This window comes from Vulpes lagopus, chromosome 6 (genome assembly GCF_018345385.1).
Source record: "Vulpes lagopus strain Blue_001 chromosome 6, ASM1834538v1, whole genome shotgun sequence".
Lineage (NCBI taxonomy): Eukaryota > Metazoa > Chordata > Mammalia > Carnivora > Canidae > Vulpes > Vulpes lagopus.
The window spans coordinates 100125222-100140642 of NC_054829.1; the positions used below are offsets into that span (position 1 = coordinate 100125222).

The following is a 15421-nucleotide window of genomic DNA, read 5'->3' on the forward strand; positions in this document are numbered from 1 at the left end:
TGACTTTATGCATTGAAAGATATATTTAAGAACCAAAATCAAATTTTAATCTTTTAATATGCATCCAGCCCTACACATGGCACTAGTAATGTATATATGGGGGAAAAGGGCAAATTCTTGGATTCTTTTGAAGGTTTCATTGGAGATGATCTCAAGTCCAGTGTCCATACATTCAAAAATGTTGGTTTTCCAGGTACTTTACTGTTCTCTTAAACCTGGAGAAGCCTTTATGGCTTATTCCCTTAAGTGACATAAGAAATGCATCAAATCAAAGATACAGAGACTGGACACATCTAGTAATTATTATGACAATCAATGGTTTAAGTATTCATAGAGATGACTTAAAAGTTGTCTATGGCTAAAAAAAAAAATCAACTTGAAAGTCAATTAGGAATTCAGAAGCTGACAAACTGTTTATTCACAGCTGGCTTTCAAAGATATGCCTACTAAAGCTATTATTTGGAGTATAGAATCAGAAGTAATTATTTTGAAAATAAAGCAAAAGAACAGTATTTCTTACCTTAAGATTACTAATTTCTCATTTGTAATTTGAATCCAAAATAGCTTTAACAATATGATGTCTACCTTTAAAGAATAGTTTTTTAAATAAAAGAGGAAATGAAAAAAATTCACTCATTGGAAAATTGTATAGCTGGGTTGATATTTCTCAATGAAATGCTTAAATTACAGAATTAACAAAGTCAGAACATCTTCGGAAGGCATGCATTTCACTTGCAGTTTAGAGAAAAACCTTAAGTCAATAAACCATGTCCGAACTACGTATTAAAATGTTTATAAAAAAAAAATCAAGCTTTAACATTTATTTTATATCTAGCTTTCCACATCTGTGTGCAGACAAGGAGTAAGATTGCACGTTAAGTGTAATAAGCAGTGCAAAATGTGTAAGTGGAGAAAAGTCACAGATGTGCTAGAAATCAAATACAAGATTTTAAGAAAGCAATGGACAAATCAAAAGAACTAGAAAAAAAGAAGTAAAACTAACAGGATCAGGATCAGGAAGGGTGAAGAATGATAATGCCCTTGTTACTACAGAAGTTAAATTAGTGGCACAGATAGCACTTATCAAACAAAAAATAATCCAATAGCATTAACTTTTATTCATTCATGTTAAGTAACCTGAAATGATATCTGTTGCATTTAAATGCTCATTAATGTAAATGGCTGAACAAATCCATTTCAATGGATATTCAATATCCCACATAGGTAAGTCACTTCAACACAGCCTCATGACAACTCCCACACCAAAACAGTACTTTATTTTGTAAATTTTGACCCATTATTACTCCCATGTTATGGTTTTCTCAGCTGTCAAGTGTACAAGGTGAAGAAAGAATTTAATAAGATGGGGGTTGCACCTGGTAAATAAATTTCTTAAACTCCATATACATGTTTCAAAGCTGCTGGGTCCCAAGTCCATCTACGAACTCCAGGGCTGCAGTATCATGTGCAGCATACTAAAAGCTACACTATCCGAATAGCTTATTAATTCTGCATAAATCAGGTCAATCAATGTGTCAACCTGTAACAGACTGTGCACTTTTAACTGAACATGGCAAAATATTCACTCTTTTGAACTTTACATCATCATTTGATGTCAAACAATGAAGCAAATCCCAACAGTATATACAAAAACAGCTTTGCATTTACAAAAGATTGTTTCCCATACTGATTAATTCAGGCAGCTAACTCATTGGTTTATGCAACTTTATTGAAGAAAAATAAATCAATTACTAGCAGAGCTATTAGTTGATCACTCATCCATTGACAACTTTGCATCATTTATTCAGTGCTATATTAAACAGTGTATTGGAAGATAGATTAACTAATAGCTCCAAGCTTCCTAACAATTTAAATGAGAATTACAAAATGTTTGAGACCCTATTTTGGAATACAAAGGGTGTTTGACTTCCAATTTCCATTCTCTGTAGAACAAGAACAGGTCATTCCTTTATTGACATGCATAAAATACATCACATTTTCTGTTCTGCTGATGCTATAAATTCAATACCAATTCTCCAGCCACATCAGTTATGAGCATAAAGTATATCATGTAACCTCAAATCTCTAACAGTGGAAGGCTTAAAAAAAAAAAAAATCTGGATGCTAGAATAATGCTGCTTCCTTTGATGTGACAACTGAGCATCCATCTCCCTCCCCCTCAGATGATTTCTTCAGCATGTTAGAGCAGTGAGGAATGGTTTTAGTCTCATAACCAAGTTAGAGTGAAGACATTGGCCACATAATACACATGCTCCATTTTTAAAAAAATTCTGAATCTTGGGCAACTGTTCTCTTGTAACTACTTTACAGTTTCTAAAAGCAGTTATTGTCCAAAGCTGGAAGAACTTAAGTCTTCTCAGATGAGCATGTGAATGAATGGAGGGAGGTAAACAAAAAATAAAATTAAAAAAGATGAGGTCTGATAGGGGAGCAGCCGGATAAGAAAATCAAAAAAGGAACAGTAATTTAAAGTTTATTCCAGCTATAATGCAGGTTATTCTGACTTTAAGGTAGCATCACATGGCATACTTCTGAGTCCATTCCCGAGATATTCTGTTGTACCTGTAAATAAAGAAGATGTTATTTAAAAAGTCAAAGAATTCTTAATACTTAAAAATATTTCAATTTTACCTCCAGAATCATCATGGAGTCATCTCTCATGGTTATGATTAGAATTAAGCCAACAGGGAGAAAAAGCATTGGTATTCAAAGCAATGGGGAAATGGAAATCTTAATGCTTCCAATGCAATGTTCCAATACACTGAAAGTTTAAGTATTAATAAACACAATCAAGTGGCACTGAGATTGGGGAGACTAACAAAAATTAGATCCTTTCTCTCCCCTACCACTGAGTTAAATGTTCTATTAGAGATTCTCTAATTAGTATCATTCCAACAAATTTTAACATTAAAAAAATTATTTTACAGTTCATCATGGATTTATGTCAGAATAGCACACACATTCTGTAACCTATAGAAATTACCACCAAAGCTGGAACTAAACAATTTAATCTGAATCCTAGACCTTGAGAAATTACTAGCCTTGCGTAATACCAGGAAATACCTCTGAGATTTAAGCACAGGTAGAAGATTAGACACTGGGGAGGATGAAAAAAAGGAAATTTCAAGAGGGATGTGGGTGTGACTGGTATGTATGTGTTAATTATAACACTTATGTGTTACTTTTAGAAAGGGTGGTTACTGGAACAAGCCTCACTTGAGACCTGATGAACGGGAATCTCTACTAAGAGTATAACATGGGGGCATCTGTTTAGAAAGATCAACAGATAATTCACACATAAGCAAGGTTATTTATTACTGAGGAACATCACTAATATTGAGAAAGACTATCATTTTCTTCCTGTATTACATCCATGACATAGGCTACTTACCAACCAAAAAATATAGTGATAACTTTAAGAAATGAATATACATCAAAGGGCAGCAGAAGAGAACTTTTAGATTTGTATTTCCAGTTTAAACTTTCTAAAATATTAACTAGCTTCATTTCAAACCAAGAACCAACCATGGTTCGACCACATTTCTAAACTTTGGCATACAGTTCTTTCTACCATTCATGGTTACCTCATTTAAGGACACCCTCTCAAAAAGCCAGCACTTTAAAACAAAGGTTTCATTAAGCATACAGAGAGCCACAAAATAAAGCTGGTATTAACGCATGCTTGTCAGTAATCAACATTTAGTTTAGATGCTTAGAGACTTTATTAAATGTGTTTTTCCCTTACATTACTATTTCTTGGCCAAATCTGAACTAAATCACATTCCATATAGTACTGGTATAAAGGTTAAAATATAACAAATTTAAAATGTAATACCACTGTAATTTGAGATACTACTTATTAAACTTTAATTTCTTACTAGTGCTATATTTAACTGTTTTGCCATGCAAAAATACTCAAGAGCAATAATGACTACTTGGTATACTTTCACGCTAAACAGAGATCAAGCAGTTAAATGTACAGTTTTCAAAAAACTGTCCCATGTTACCTTTTTGTTAGTTAATACAGTGCCTTAAAGCATGCAGCACTCAAGTGCTGGCAGTACCATGAATAAGCGCACCATAGAGTGCAGATCCTCTTACCCTACAACATAGCGTATTTCTCTGTCCACTCTCTTGCTAACCTATTGTACCTAATTGAACAAGTACACTTAGCATTAATTATAACATACAACAAAGTTATAATGGTTGAAGTCGTACATAAAGATAATTCAAATATTTGAGAAATTTAGACCAAATTTTTATAGCAGTACCAGTATTTATTTCACAAACATAACTGGAATAAAGAAAACTTTGCTTTCTTCCCAAAAATTTGTAAGTGACAAAGCCCTGAACATGTTAGAAAAATAAAATTTTAGAGGGGCTATTCACTGTCACATAAACGAAACTTATTTTTTTTTAAAATCCCATTTCAAAAAGTATCTTTCTGTACATCTTAACTATTATCTTACCAGAAATAAATCCTCAAATCTTCTTGGCATTGCCACAACTTACAACAGAGTGTAAGCCTAGCTCCTTAAGAAAAACCACACACTTTACATTATTTCCTTAAACTACTACATACTTACTTATCTCTGTCTGTTTTATAGATCCGTGCAATCTCTGGCACTAGGGGGTCATCTGGGTTTGGATCACATAGCAGTGAACAAATGGATAAAAGAACTGCAAAAAAAAAAAAAAAAAAATGAATAAATAAAAATAAAAGCCTGTTACCCAGCACTGGGAATTTAGATAAATAAAAATGTATCTAAAAACATCTATTAAAAGCCTCAACCCTCAAAAGATTTTTATTAGTTTGTAACAATGTCAATGGGACAAAGCTTTGTAGAGATTTGCTCACAGAAGACAAACTCCTGATAAGTAAGGAATGCTAGAAATAGAGCTTTGTTGGATCTAGTACTGACTACCTATAAAAAACAAACTCAGGAGTTCTGACATTTTCAAATGATGCTCTATTAAGTTTATTATCCTTCTTAAAAAGTGGCATTAGAATTTAAGTAACTGGAGTTTCTTGGTACTTTGAGAGGAGGAAAAATCTAGCAAAGAATATGCAGGCAACATTAATGCAATATTATTTTCAGATGTTAGGCCTGATGAAAAATCCACTCTCAGGGAGCTTGGCTATGACTACTGATCTTGGGAGTTATGTGCGCAAATCCCATGTTGGGAGTAGCAATTACTTAAATAAAGATGTATTTAAAAATTCATTCTCTGCCCTGCTCTCCAGAGTTTCACAAAAATTCCAACTGCTCCACTGTGTTTTGTCTCCTTGAATTTATAAACAGTATTAGTTAAATGAATGCTGAGATCCAACTCTATTACTAACTGAGCCTTCTCAACTCTAGTTCTTAGTCTGACCTGTTTAATATATAAACTTGGAAGATACCAAGCATTCCAGAGCATGTATCTAATTCATTTTGTATGCCTGTTATGTGCCACACACTGCAAAAGTGTTAACAAAGACTGGTCATGAAAATCTTCAAAGATAACAGTACCATGTAAAATAGTAGTAACGTAATATATTACGGCAAATATAATTTTAAACCCAAAGGCAGGAGGGCACACATATAAAATGCAACCCGTATTTAACAGAAACCTAGTGCTGAGCTGTATTCCCAACAATCATAAACTTGGAATCTAGTATTAAGATATTCTTGATCCTATATTTGTAGAGTATCTGTAATGTATCTGGTGTTAAGAGAGCTTGAGTTGCATGCAAGGGAAATAGAATGTATCCCAAGAAGGTGAACAATATCTAAAATTATGTCACGCTTGAAATTACAGCACCATACACCAAAACTGATTTTTCTTCTCCAGAAGATTTCAGATTCGTTGTACAAATATGTGAAACACTGTCTTTTTTTTTTTTTTAAGCAACATTAAAAACAAACTCATTTTTTTGTTTGAATGCTAAGTCAACAACAAAAATCAAAATTTATGGGAAGGCAGACTTCCTTCCAACTATGCAGTTTAGTGGTAGGGGATTTCTTTTGGGGGGATTGGGGTGGGGAAAAGGTAACACCACCATAGTCCTTCAAACCGGAGAAAGATAGAGGCACTTCATCTCTATCTGGGATATTCATGTGGAGACTGGACAACCTATTAGAGTTGTCACATAACAGGCCCTTATTAAAAAATACTGTTAATAAACACACAAGAAAGCAAAATCAGAATATTCCTAGAATGGAAACCAAGATTTAAAAGCTCTATTAACTTTGCATATACCATTTTATAAAACGCAGCCAGTGAGATGTGAGTGGCCTAGGATTGGAAACTACTACAGAAATCTATTCAAGAAACTTTATTATTTGCAAATAATGCCTATATCCCATTTTGAATTTTAAGGTTTCCCCCATCTTTAATCAATATGGCTGAAAGAGCAAAAACAATTTTTTTCTTCTCTACCTCTTACCAAAATGTTGGTATATGGAGGTTAAGTAGGCCCCAAAATAAAACTCAATTAAAAAATGAGAGCAGCTCAAGACTTTCTCTAAAAGTATTTTACCTTTAGAAATAGTTAAAGCAGGAGACCACTGTGATCTTAGAATATCGAGACAAATGCTGCCATTACTGTTAATATTTGGATGATAAATTCTTGTTGTAAATGCAACCTAAAATAAATTAAAAAAAACAAAAAAAAAAGCTTTTAGGTATTTTTCCAAAGTAAAAATAAAAGCATCCTAATCTGAAATAGACTTTTAAAGCAAGGCTTAAAATACTGTCATACAAACACAAAATCAAAAGGCTAAAACCTATTTGTACACAAAAAAGACTAAAAATTACATAAAGTGGTTTGTATATTCTGATCAAGATATTTCAGGGGCTCCCTTTAATTAAAATAGAAGATATAACTTTGAAGCAAAAATTTTATCATGATATGGTGGGATATTCTGAAGGTTAACTTTGGCTTTAACGTAATAGTGTCAAAAAGAACACCGTGAAAGGTAGTCAACATTAAAAAATAAAGGAACTTCAGAATGTAAACCAAACTTACAGATCAACTTATTTAGGGTATCAAGTTACAAAGTTATGTGTGTTAGTCTGCATTTCCACTGTACATAAAATACAAATGCGAATGATCACCAAAAGTGTTTCACTTCAAGTAGCCGTTATACTGCACCTATAACAGGACTGCAAAAATGGCTGAAGTGCCAATGTTTTTCTTTTTTAAAAAAAGATTCATTCATTCACTCATTCATTCATTCATGACAGACACAGAAAGAATGAGAGGCAGAGACACAGGCAGAGGGAGAAGCAGGCTCCATGCAGGGAGCCCAACACATGGATCGGGGATCCAGGATCATGTCCTGGGCCGAAGGCGGCGCTAAACCACCTGGGCCACTGAGGCTGCCCCCCAATGTTGTTTTTCTGTTGTTATTCATATAGGTTGGATTTGTTAATTGTTCTGGACAGTCAAGGACCATATGCTTTTAATAACTGTAAACCAGTCACCTCCATGCATTAAACAACTCTAAGTTTTGTTACATTTATTGTTATATATGCAAATATAAACCCCTGAAAAATTACCCATCTAAACCCCAACAAACAGCATAGACTGCAGCAATATTGGCAAATACACATGAAACTAAATACCTGAAGCCTACTATTGCAAAGGTTAAGAAAAATCTATATGAGCATAACAGGAAAAAAAATTTTTTTCCACATAATGTATCATAACCTTGCATCAATGAGGGATAAGTCTGTTCTTATCTGGATTTACAAAGTTCAAATCCAGGTCTAACTGCTCTCTTAACTAAAGGTTAAAAGTCAGCATTCTGTATTGGTGACTCAATACACATATTTTTAACTTAATTATTCTTATTCATTCCAGATACACATCCCAATTTAGCCTTAATTATGTAGAACCTTGATTTCTAACTATACTCCTTTGAAATAAAGCACAAATCTATACTAATGGATTTTGGTGGTGAATACTTGCCTTAGGTGGTTTGAAGGGGTAGTCTGTAGGAAAATGAATTGTCAAAAAGAATACACCGCCTTGATATGGGCTGTCATTCTGTGAAAAGAAAAATTTACTTAACTCTGATATTTAAAATATCACTGCGAAATAACCCATGTAACATTTCTATTTCCTAAGCATTTCTCAAACATGAACCAAAATTACCTGTTTACACTGCAATAAAGAGTATAAATTATTCAACAGTTCAGTTCATATTACTAAACTACACAATCAAAATTTACTATAGAACAATGAACCCTTACTTTTACTTAGATCCAATTTTATGTAAGTCATCAAATAATTGAAAAATTAACCAGAAACTCAAGTGTTCTAGATCTTGATTTTCACAAAGGAAAGTATACTTTGTAATAAAGTCTATATACGGCATATCAAACTTGAATTTTAAAATAAGGTCTTATATTTATTTCTTCTGATGATAACCACATACACATATATGGGCTTTGTACTTAAAACACACCACTCTGATCACTTTGGCAAACCAAAATGTTAGCTATTGCAGGTTAACCTTTAATTATCTTCACAGGAGAAGCAAAACAGAAACAAAACAGGTTTTTAAAAAAAGTTTAATTCCCAAATAGCTCATCAAAAATTCTCAGTTTTTAAAAGTTTATTTTTAAAGTAATGTCTACACACAATATGGGGCTCAAATTCCTGATTCTAAAATTGAGTCACATGCTTTTCCAACCCAATCAGCCAGGAACTTCTCAAAATTCTCATTTAAAACCATGATTTTTTTTTTTTTTTTAAAGATCTGAGAGGGAGAAAGAGAGAGAGAGAGAGAGAGAGAACAGGAGGGAAGGACAGGGGGAGAGTCTTAAGCAGACTCTGCTGAACATGGAACCTGACTTCGGGTTCAATTCCAGGTCCCTGAGGTCACAACCTGAACTGAAACCAAGATTTGGATGCTTAACTGTATCCCCCAAGGGACCCCCGAAACCATGGAATATTTTTCTTCAAAAGCATACTGAATTTTCCACAACAAATCAATACATAGGATTACTAGATTTGGAAAACATAGAACATTTTCTCTTCCACTTCAACAGAAAAATAGAAATTTTCAAGCTATAGCACCACTCTTCCTTCTTTGTTGATTATTAATTGGGGTATGAAGAACTCTCCTAAATATCACACGAAGTTAGTATGAAGTAGCATTTGGAAAACACTACTTGCTAGAATCTTACATTTTACCAGGAAAAAGACAGAATTGTGTTCCCACTTTATGGATAAATAAAAATGGGACTTGAAGGAGAAACTTAGGTGGTAGAAGACAGAACCAAGATTGAAACCAGGGCTTTTAAAAACATTTTTTTAAAAAAGAGTTTGAGAGAAAGAGACAGCACACAGAGGAGGAAGGGGCAGAAGGAGAGGGAGAGGGAGAAGCAGACTCCCTGCCGAGCAGGGAGCCCGTTGCAGGGCTCAGTCACAGACAGCCCAAGGCAGATGCTTATTAACCAATTAAGCCACCCAAGTGCCCCCAAATCCAGGTCTTATAAATAAAAGATCACTGGTCAACATGGATTAGAGAGTGATGACAAAAGACAGTGACCTTGTCAAAAACTTTAAGGTGAAAGTTGAAGAAAATATGAAAACTGCCTATGGTTATGCAAAGAAGCCACCTGACAAGGTCTTTGAAAATGTATAGTAACTGAGTTATTACCAACATCCATTTCTCTACATTCAAGAGAGTATGTGTGTAGTGCTAACATGAGCCTTTTACAATGCCCATTCTAGTATGAGCCAAGTAAAAATGTTTTCAGATCTGAAACTTTAAAATATAGCTCATTTAATTCCCAGCCCTTTGTAAAATAGTTGAATTAATCTAACTTCATTCTATAGACCAGGCACGTATAAAGGACATAGAGAACAATTTATCTTGATGGGATAATTAACATTCTGGTAAAGAGACATGCAATAAAATGTTGCAAGTAAGAAAAATGAACAGGAGATACCTGCAACTTGAAGGAAAAATGTCAATTTACTGATAAAGTTCAAAGAAACATTCAACTAGTATAATCTGAGTCCTTTTTACTCCAAAGCTCTTTCTTTTCCTATTGTCTAAAAACTTTAATTCAAAAAACAACACTGAAAAGCAGGATATTAAAAGTACAGAAAAAAACAAAGCACAGAATATGATCTAAATTTATTAGATTAGCATTATCTTTGTTAACAGCTACATTAACTAGCAATAGATGCTTCAAATGGCATATGCTTTTACAAAATAAACTAATATGGAAAATGTACAGTGTACAATAAACAATTTTAGGGTAATTTTAAATAGTGAAAGTTTTTATAAAACCAAATCATGAAGTTCTAAGTTTACATTCCAAGTTTCATATAATCGCAAGTGCTGTATTGGACGGCTTCTGGATAAAGGCAATCTAATGATAAGATTTAGTTTTTAATTTTTTTTTTAAAGATTTATTCATTTGACAGAACGAGAGAGCACAGGCACAGAGAGAAGCAGAATTCTCACTGAACATGGAGCCCAACGTGGGGTTCGATCCCAGGATTCTGGGATCTTGACTTGAGCTGAAGGCATGTGCCTAGGACTAAGCCACCCAAGCACCAGGCCCCTAATGCTAAGATTTAGGGAAAGTCAAATTTCTTTTTTTTTTTTTTTTTTTTAAAGATTTTATTTATTCATGAGAGAGAGAGAGAGAGAGAGAGAGAGAGAGAGAGAGAGAGAAAGCAGGCTCCATGCAGGGAGCCTAATGTGGGACTCAATCCCAGGACTCCAGGATCACGCCCTGGGCCGAAGGCAAGCGCTCAACCGCTGAGCCACCCAGTTGTCTTGCCAAATTTCATTTGTTCAAAAAAAGAGCATACAGAAGGAACAATTCAACACTACATTCTTTCAACTCAGAGGAAAAGCTGGTAAAAATCACAAAATCCTGAGGTAACCGAACTATTATATCTAAAAATTGAGGCTCTGTATCAAATTTACTATAAATTGAAAGCAGAACTCTGGTGGCTCAGTGGTGTAGCACTGCCTTCGGCCCAGGGCATGATCCTGCAGACCCAGGATCAAGTCCCACGTTGGGCTCCCTACGTGGAGCTTGCTTCTCCCTCTGTGTCTCTCTGCCTCTCCTGAATAAATAAAAAAATCTTAAAAAAAAAAAAAATTGAAAGCAAACAATATATAAAAAAAGCAAAAAGGGGGGGATCCCTGGGTGGCGCAGCGGTTTGGCGCCTGCCTTTGGCCCAGGGCGCGATCTTGGGGAGCCGGGATCGAATCCCACGTCGGGCTCCCGGTGCATGGAGCCTGCTTCTCCCTCTGCCTGTGTCTCTGCCTCTCTCACTCTCCCTCTCTCTCTGTGACTATCATAAATAAATAAAAATTATAAAAAAAAAAAAAAAAAAAAGCAAAAAGGAATACTTTGATCAGTAAGTTGACCCAAATCTTAGAAATCCAGAATTTTATTAGATCTCTTCTTTAGAAACCTTCTACACCCTGGTTTTAACTCCCATCAATCCAAAGTCACTCCTTCTCAGTGTCTGTACTCCTCCCCCAGAGCAACCATAAAGTTGCCCAGATCCATCTTCTGCTTTTATCTCCTGACCCATACTTATTTTGGCAACTCTTTAATTTTTCTTTAGTATAGTTATTAGTTCCAAGACATATATATTCAAATGCCTATAAATATTTATTTCTGGATGTTTCCTGTGTCCAAAACACAAACCACAAACTCTTCATTAATCAAAGTAGTTATTAATCTTAAAGACCCTTAAAGTTTCTTGAACTAGCTAGCTTCCTTCCTCTCCTTTATGCCCACTGCCACTACTCTGCGTTCAAGATCTTACCAGTTTTTGTTTATAATTACGGCAATGGCTTATTTCTGGTATTCCTTCCTTCACTCTTTTTCTTCTCATTTATCCCCTGCCCCAATGCTGAAATTGTCGTAAAATACAAGTTACACCCCTGCTTGAAATCTAGTACAGCTTTCAAGATAAACTGCAAACTCCTAAGGACACAAGGTGCTTTATGATCTCCTTCCCACTAAATACAGTTGGTCTCATCTTCCACCTCGTCTCCTGTGTATGTTCTCTTTACTGCACTTAAAATATTTCACACCTCTTTTTTCTATTATTTCTTTCTTCTAACTTGAAATATTCTTATCTGCATCCTTATCTTCTTCATCTCTAGGACCCTACCTATACTGTTGGATCCATCTCAAGCTTACATGTCCTTAAAAAAAGATAATACTGCCTTTGGTTCAATATCCTGCTGTCCTTCTTTTATACCTTTCTGTGCACATACTATTCAACATGCTTGTAACTTATTTACTTTTATTTCCCTCTTCCTCTAGACTACAAAGTTCCTTAAAAAGGGAAGAGTTTTCATGGATCATTAGCCTTTGTAGGAACTGACACAATACATTTAAAGTTAGTTGCAAAAATAACCCTTATGGACCAATAAGACAACACCTATGAACCAGTTAGTTGACTTCAGATGGTTTTTGCAGCTGATTCTGCTCAGACTAAGGCCTAAGGTTACATTGTATTACCCCCAAAATGGTACTTTCTACCATGGCTGTATCATAGTATCAGTGTGGTTCTCCTAATAATTTCAAAATATCTTCCTGCCAGCTCCATCTCCAATTGAAGAAAAATCAAGTGTATAAATGTCAGGTAAGGAGTTAATTTCTAATTGCATGGTTAATGGGAACTGCCCTTAATACAAAAAAAAAAAAAAAAAAAAAAAAAAAAATAATAAAAACCAAAGCTTAAAAACCACATAACCAGCAATGCTGTCAATTCCTTCAAAGGTTTAGTTTAGTATTTGTGCTTCCAAAGTATCCTACCTTCAGAAAGAATAAGTCAGTTCAAATAGTTATTAGAAAGAAGCATTTCTGCCTCATAAGCTTAATGATTAAGAACATTTCCAGACTACAATACACTAAATTCAATAGTTAACTCTGTATTAAAACAAATTAGATGCTCCATTTCTTAGTCAGGAACCTTTACTTATGTGGCACTACCAATCACTTTTACTGACCTAAAAGAAGTACTCCAAAGCAAAAGTACATTTGTAACCATTTATTCTTTCAGCAAATGTGCAAATATGTGTTGTTATACCACCAATGGCCCTATGTTTTAGCTCATTTATCTGCATGTCACTTACTAACAAAATAAAGCAATTATTTATCTAATTGAACTGTGATATTTTATCATAAAAATGCAATCAAAAGCCAAAATAAGAATATGAGGTATTTCATTGATGACTCTCTAAGTAAGGGTAATTGTTAACTACTTCCAAGTTCACATCTAAACAGGTGCTTACTTAAATACAGTTTTTGCTTTTGTTAATCAGAGAATATTTAAGTAGTTCTGATAATCAAGTATTTGTTTTTAAAAGCAGAAAACGGTCATTTACAGTTGCTAAAAAAATTTACAAGGAATAGCTATAATCTGAAATAGGTATAAAACAAGTGAAAAATGTTTTCTGAAAATAAAAGCAAATTAAGTAAACAGTTACAAAAAGGTCAGGATAAGCAATCTCCTTTTTATTCTCAGGAATATTGCTGGCATAAACCACTTACTTATACTTCACTTTCATTTACTGTAAGTATATTCCTTACCTTTTGAAAAGACAGTTCAAAAAAACCGTGAAGTCTCAAAGTCCAGCAGGAAAACATCACACTGGTTTCAAAGAGTTGGTTTATTATGCCCAATTAGAAATCTTGATTACCAACTCTTTAGTGCTTAACACCGACAACTAATTTTTTATAAATAAGGCCATCTTGAAAGCACCCTCTGGATCGAAGATGAGCTTTTACTTGGTAGAAATACTAAGGTATTTTACTGAGTACTCTGCTTTGAAAATTGGCAATCTATGAGAAAATTCTAAAAACTATAAATCTAAGTGCCTACAGAAACTAGGTAGGCAAAATTAAGTTGATAGGAATACTATGAGACACAGACTCCATATAAAAAAGGGAGGTAGTTGCTACTCCACCCCAAGCCGTTAATGCAGTGCAATGAAGGCCTGGTTACAGGTTTTTATGTGAAGACTGCCAACTTTTAGAATGTTCTGGGGATCAAACTGGGCAAAAGCCACACTAACTATGTACATTTAAAATAAGTAACAATTTTGCTACCCAATAATAAAAGGAAGCATTTTTAAAGCAAAATAAAATTTACCACAGCTAAATATCACCCCACTCTACCACCATCACCAAGTTTAACTTAACTGGATTCACAATCTCCTTGCTTGTAGGTCCTAACATTTCATAATTACTCTAACTCATCCCGGCTATGATTTCCCATAAAATTTCTCCTACTAAGTGCTTCATTCATGTATCACTTACTTCCCACTTTATCACTGTTTTAATTCTATTTCCCAGTAGATTTTTAAGTTCCGTAAAGAATGAGAGGGATCATATCTATCCTTAATGGCTGACAACACAGTGGGGTAATCACACTAAGATAGAAAAAAAGATTAGTTATCAAAATCTGAACTACGAAATAAATACTTATTGATCCAACTCATTAACTGGCTAACTTTTCCAAGATCATTTCTCCATTTAGAATGATAGACATCCATTATTGACCATTATCTCACCAAGTACATTATTGACACTTATGTTGAGATTAAATCACCAAAAGGGAAGGGGGCAGATTAAGACATACATATAATTTAGAATAGAAATCCTCAAGTGCCTTCCAAATCAAAAAACATTAAGTATTGTGCAAGATACAGTCTTACCCCAGGTTGTTTTACTGCGTTCTAATTCTGTGAAATTCTTAGATGGTATCCATAATTCTGAATATTCAATTATCCAGCATATACAGTTTCTTATCTACCCAGGATAGAAAGGAATTTTGCTGTATTCAAAATATCACTTTCTACCTAAAAATATTCAAGTTTTGCAAAAAACTAAAGTTCTATAGAGAATCAAATATCAAAGTAATACAACAAAAACTTAGATTTTTGGCAGCAACAAGATCTTTGAGTAACACCATGGTAGAGTTAGTAAGTTAATTGGCTCTATAAAAGAAGCTCTGTGACAATGTTTTACAACATTACTATAAAAGAAAACTAGTATAAAGTGAAAGAAACATTTTGATAGGTCAGAAATGTTATATTCTAGAACCTGAAATCAGGGACACACAGCAAATGTTAACAAATGACTAATTCATTAAATTATTGTGCCTTTCAAAAGCAGTACAACTATGGCAAGTCCAAAATGGTACTACAATGTAATAAATGTAAGACTAAGTGAAATACAACTAGGTCAATACTGAATTTTTAATTAAAAGCAAAAAATTTTGATTCTTAATACTTACAGGTCCCATAATTGTGGCTTGCCAATGAAACACTAGGAAACAAACAAAACAACTGTTATCTAAAAATGGACAAGATTGTTTGAAATTAGCTGTTAAAATCAACTTGAGAGTTAC

General features: G+C 34.1%; 1 protein-coding gene across 6 annotated transcripts in view; it reads right to left on the minus strand.

The window, feature by feature from the left end:
* Window positions 1-1098: 1098 nt before the first annotated feature.
* UBE2D3 (ubiquitin conjugating enzyme E2 D3) overlaps window positions 1099-15421 on the minus strand; it is a 30571-nt gene continuing 16248 nt past the window's right edge. For 5 of the 6 annotated variants that reach the window (XM_041758375.1, XM_041758374.1, XM_041758372.1 and 2 more), the window contains exons 4-9: window positions 15308-15339; window positions 7979-8056; window positions 6545-6650; window positions 4608-4701; window positions 4123-4172; window positions 1099-2583 (exon numbers count right to left, since the gene is read on the minus strand). In XM_041758375.1, coding sequence (XP_041614309.1) covers window positions 4124-4172; window positions 4608-4701; window positions 6545-6650; window positions 7979-8056; window positions 15308-15339 — 359 coding nt within the window. In that variant the 3' untranslated portion in view covers window positions 1099-2583; window position 4123. The remainder of the gene's footprint in view (window positions 2584-4122; window positions 4173-4607; window positions 4702-6544; window positions 6651-7978; window positions 8057-15307; window positions 15340-15421) is intronic. The other variant, XM_041758377.1, reaches the window with a different exon arrangement.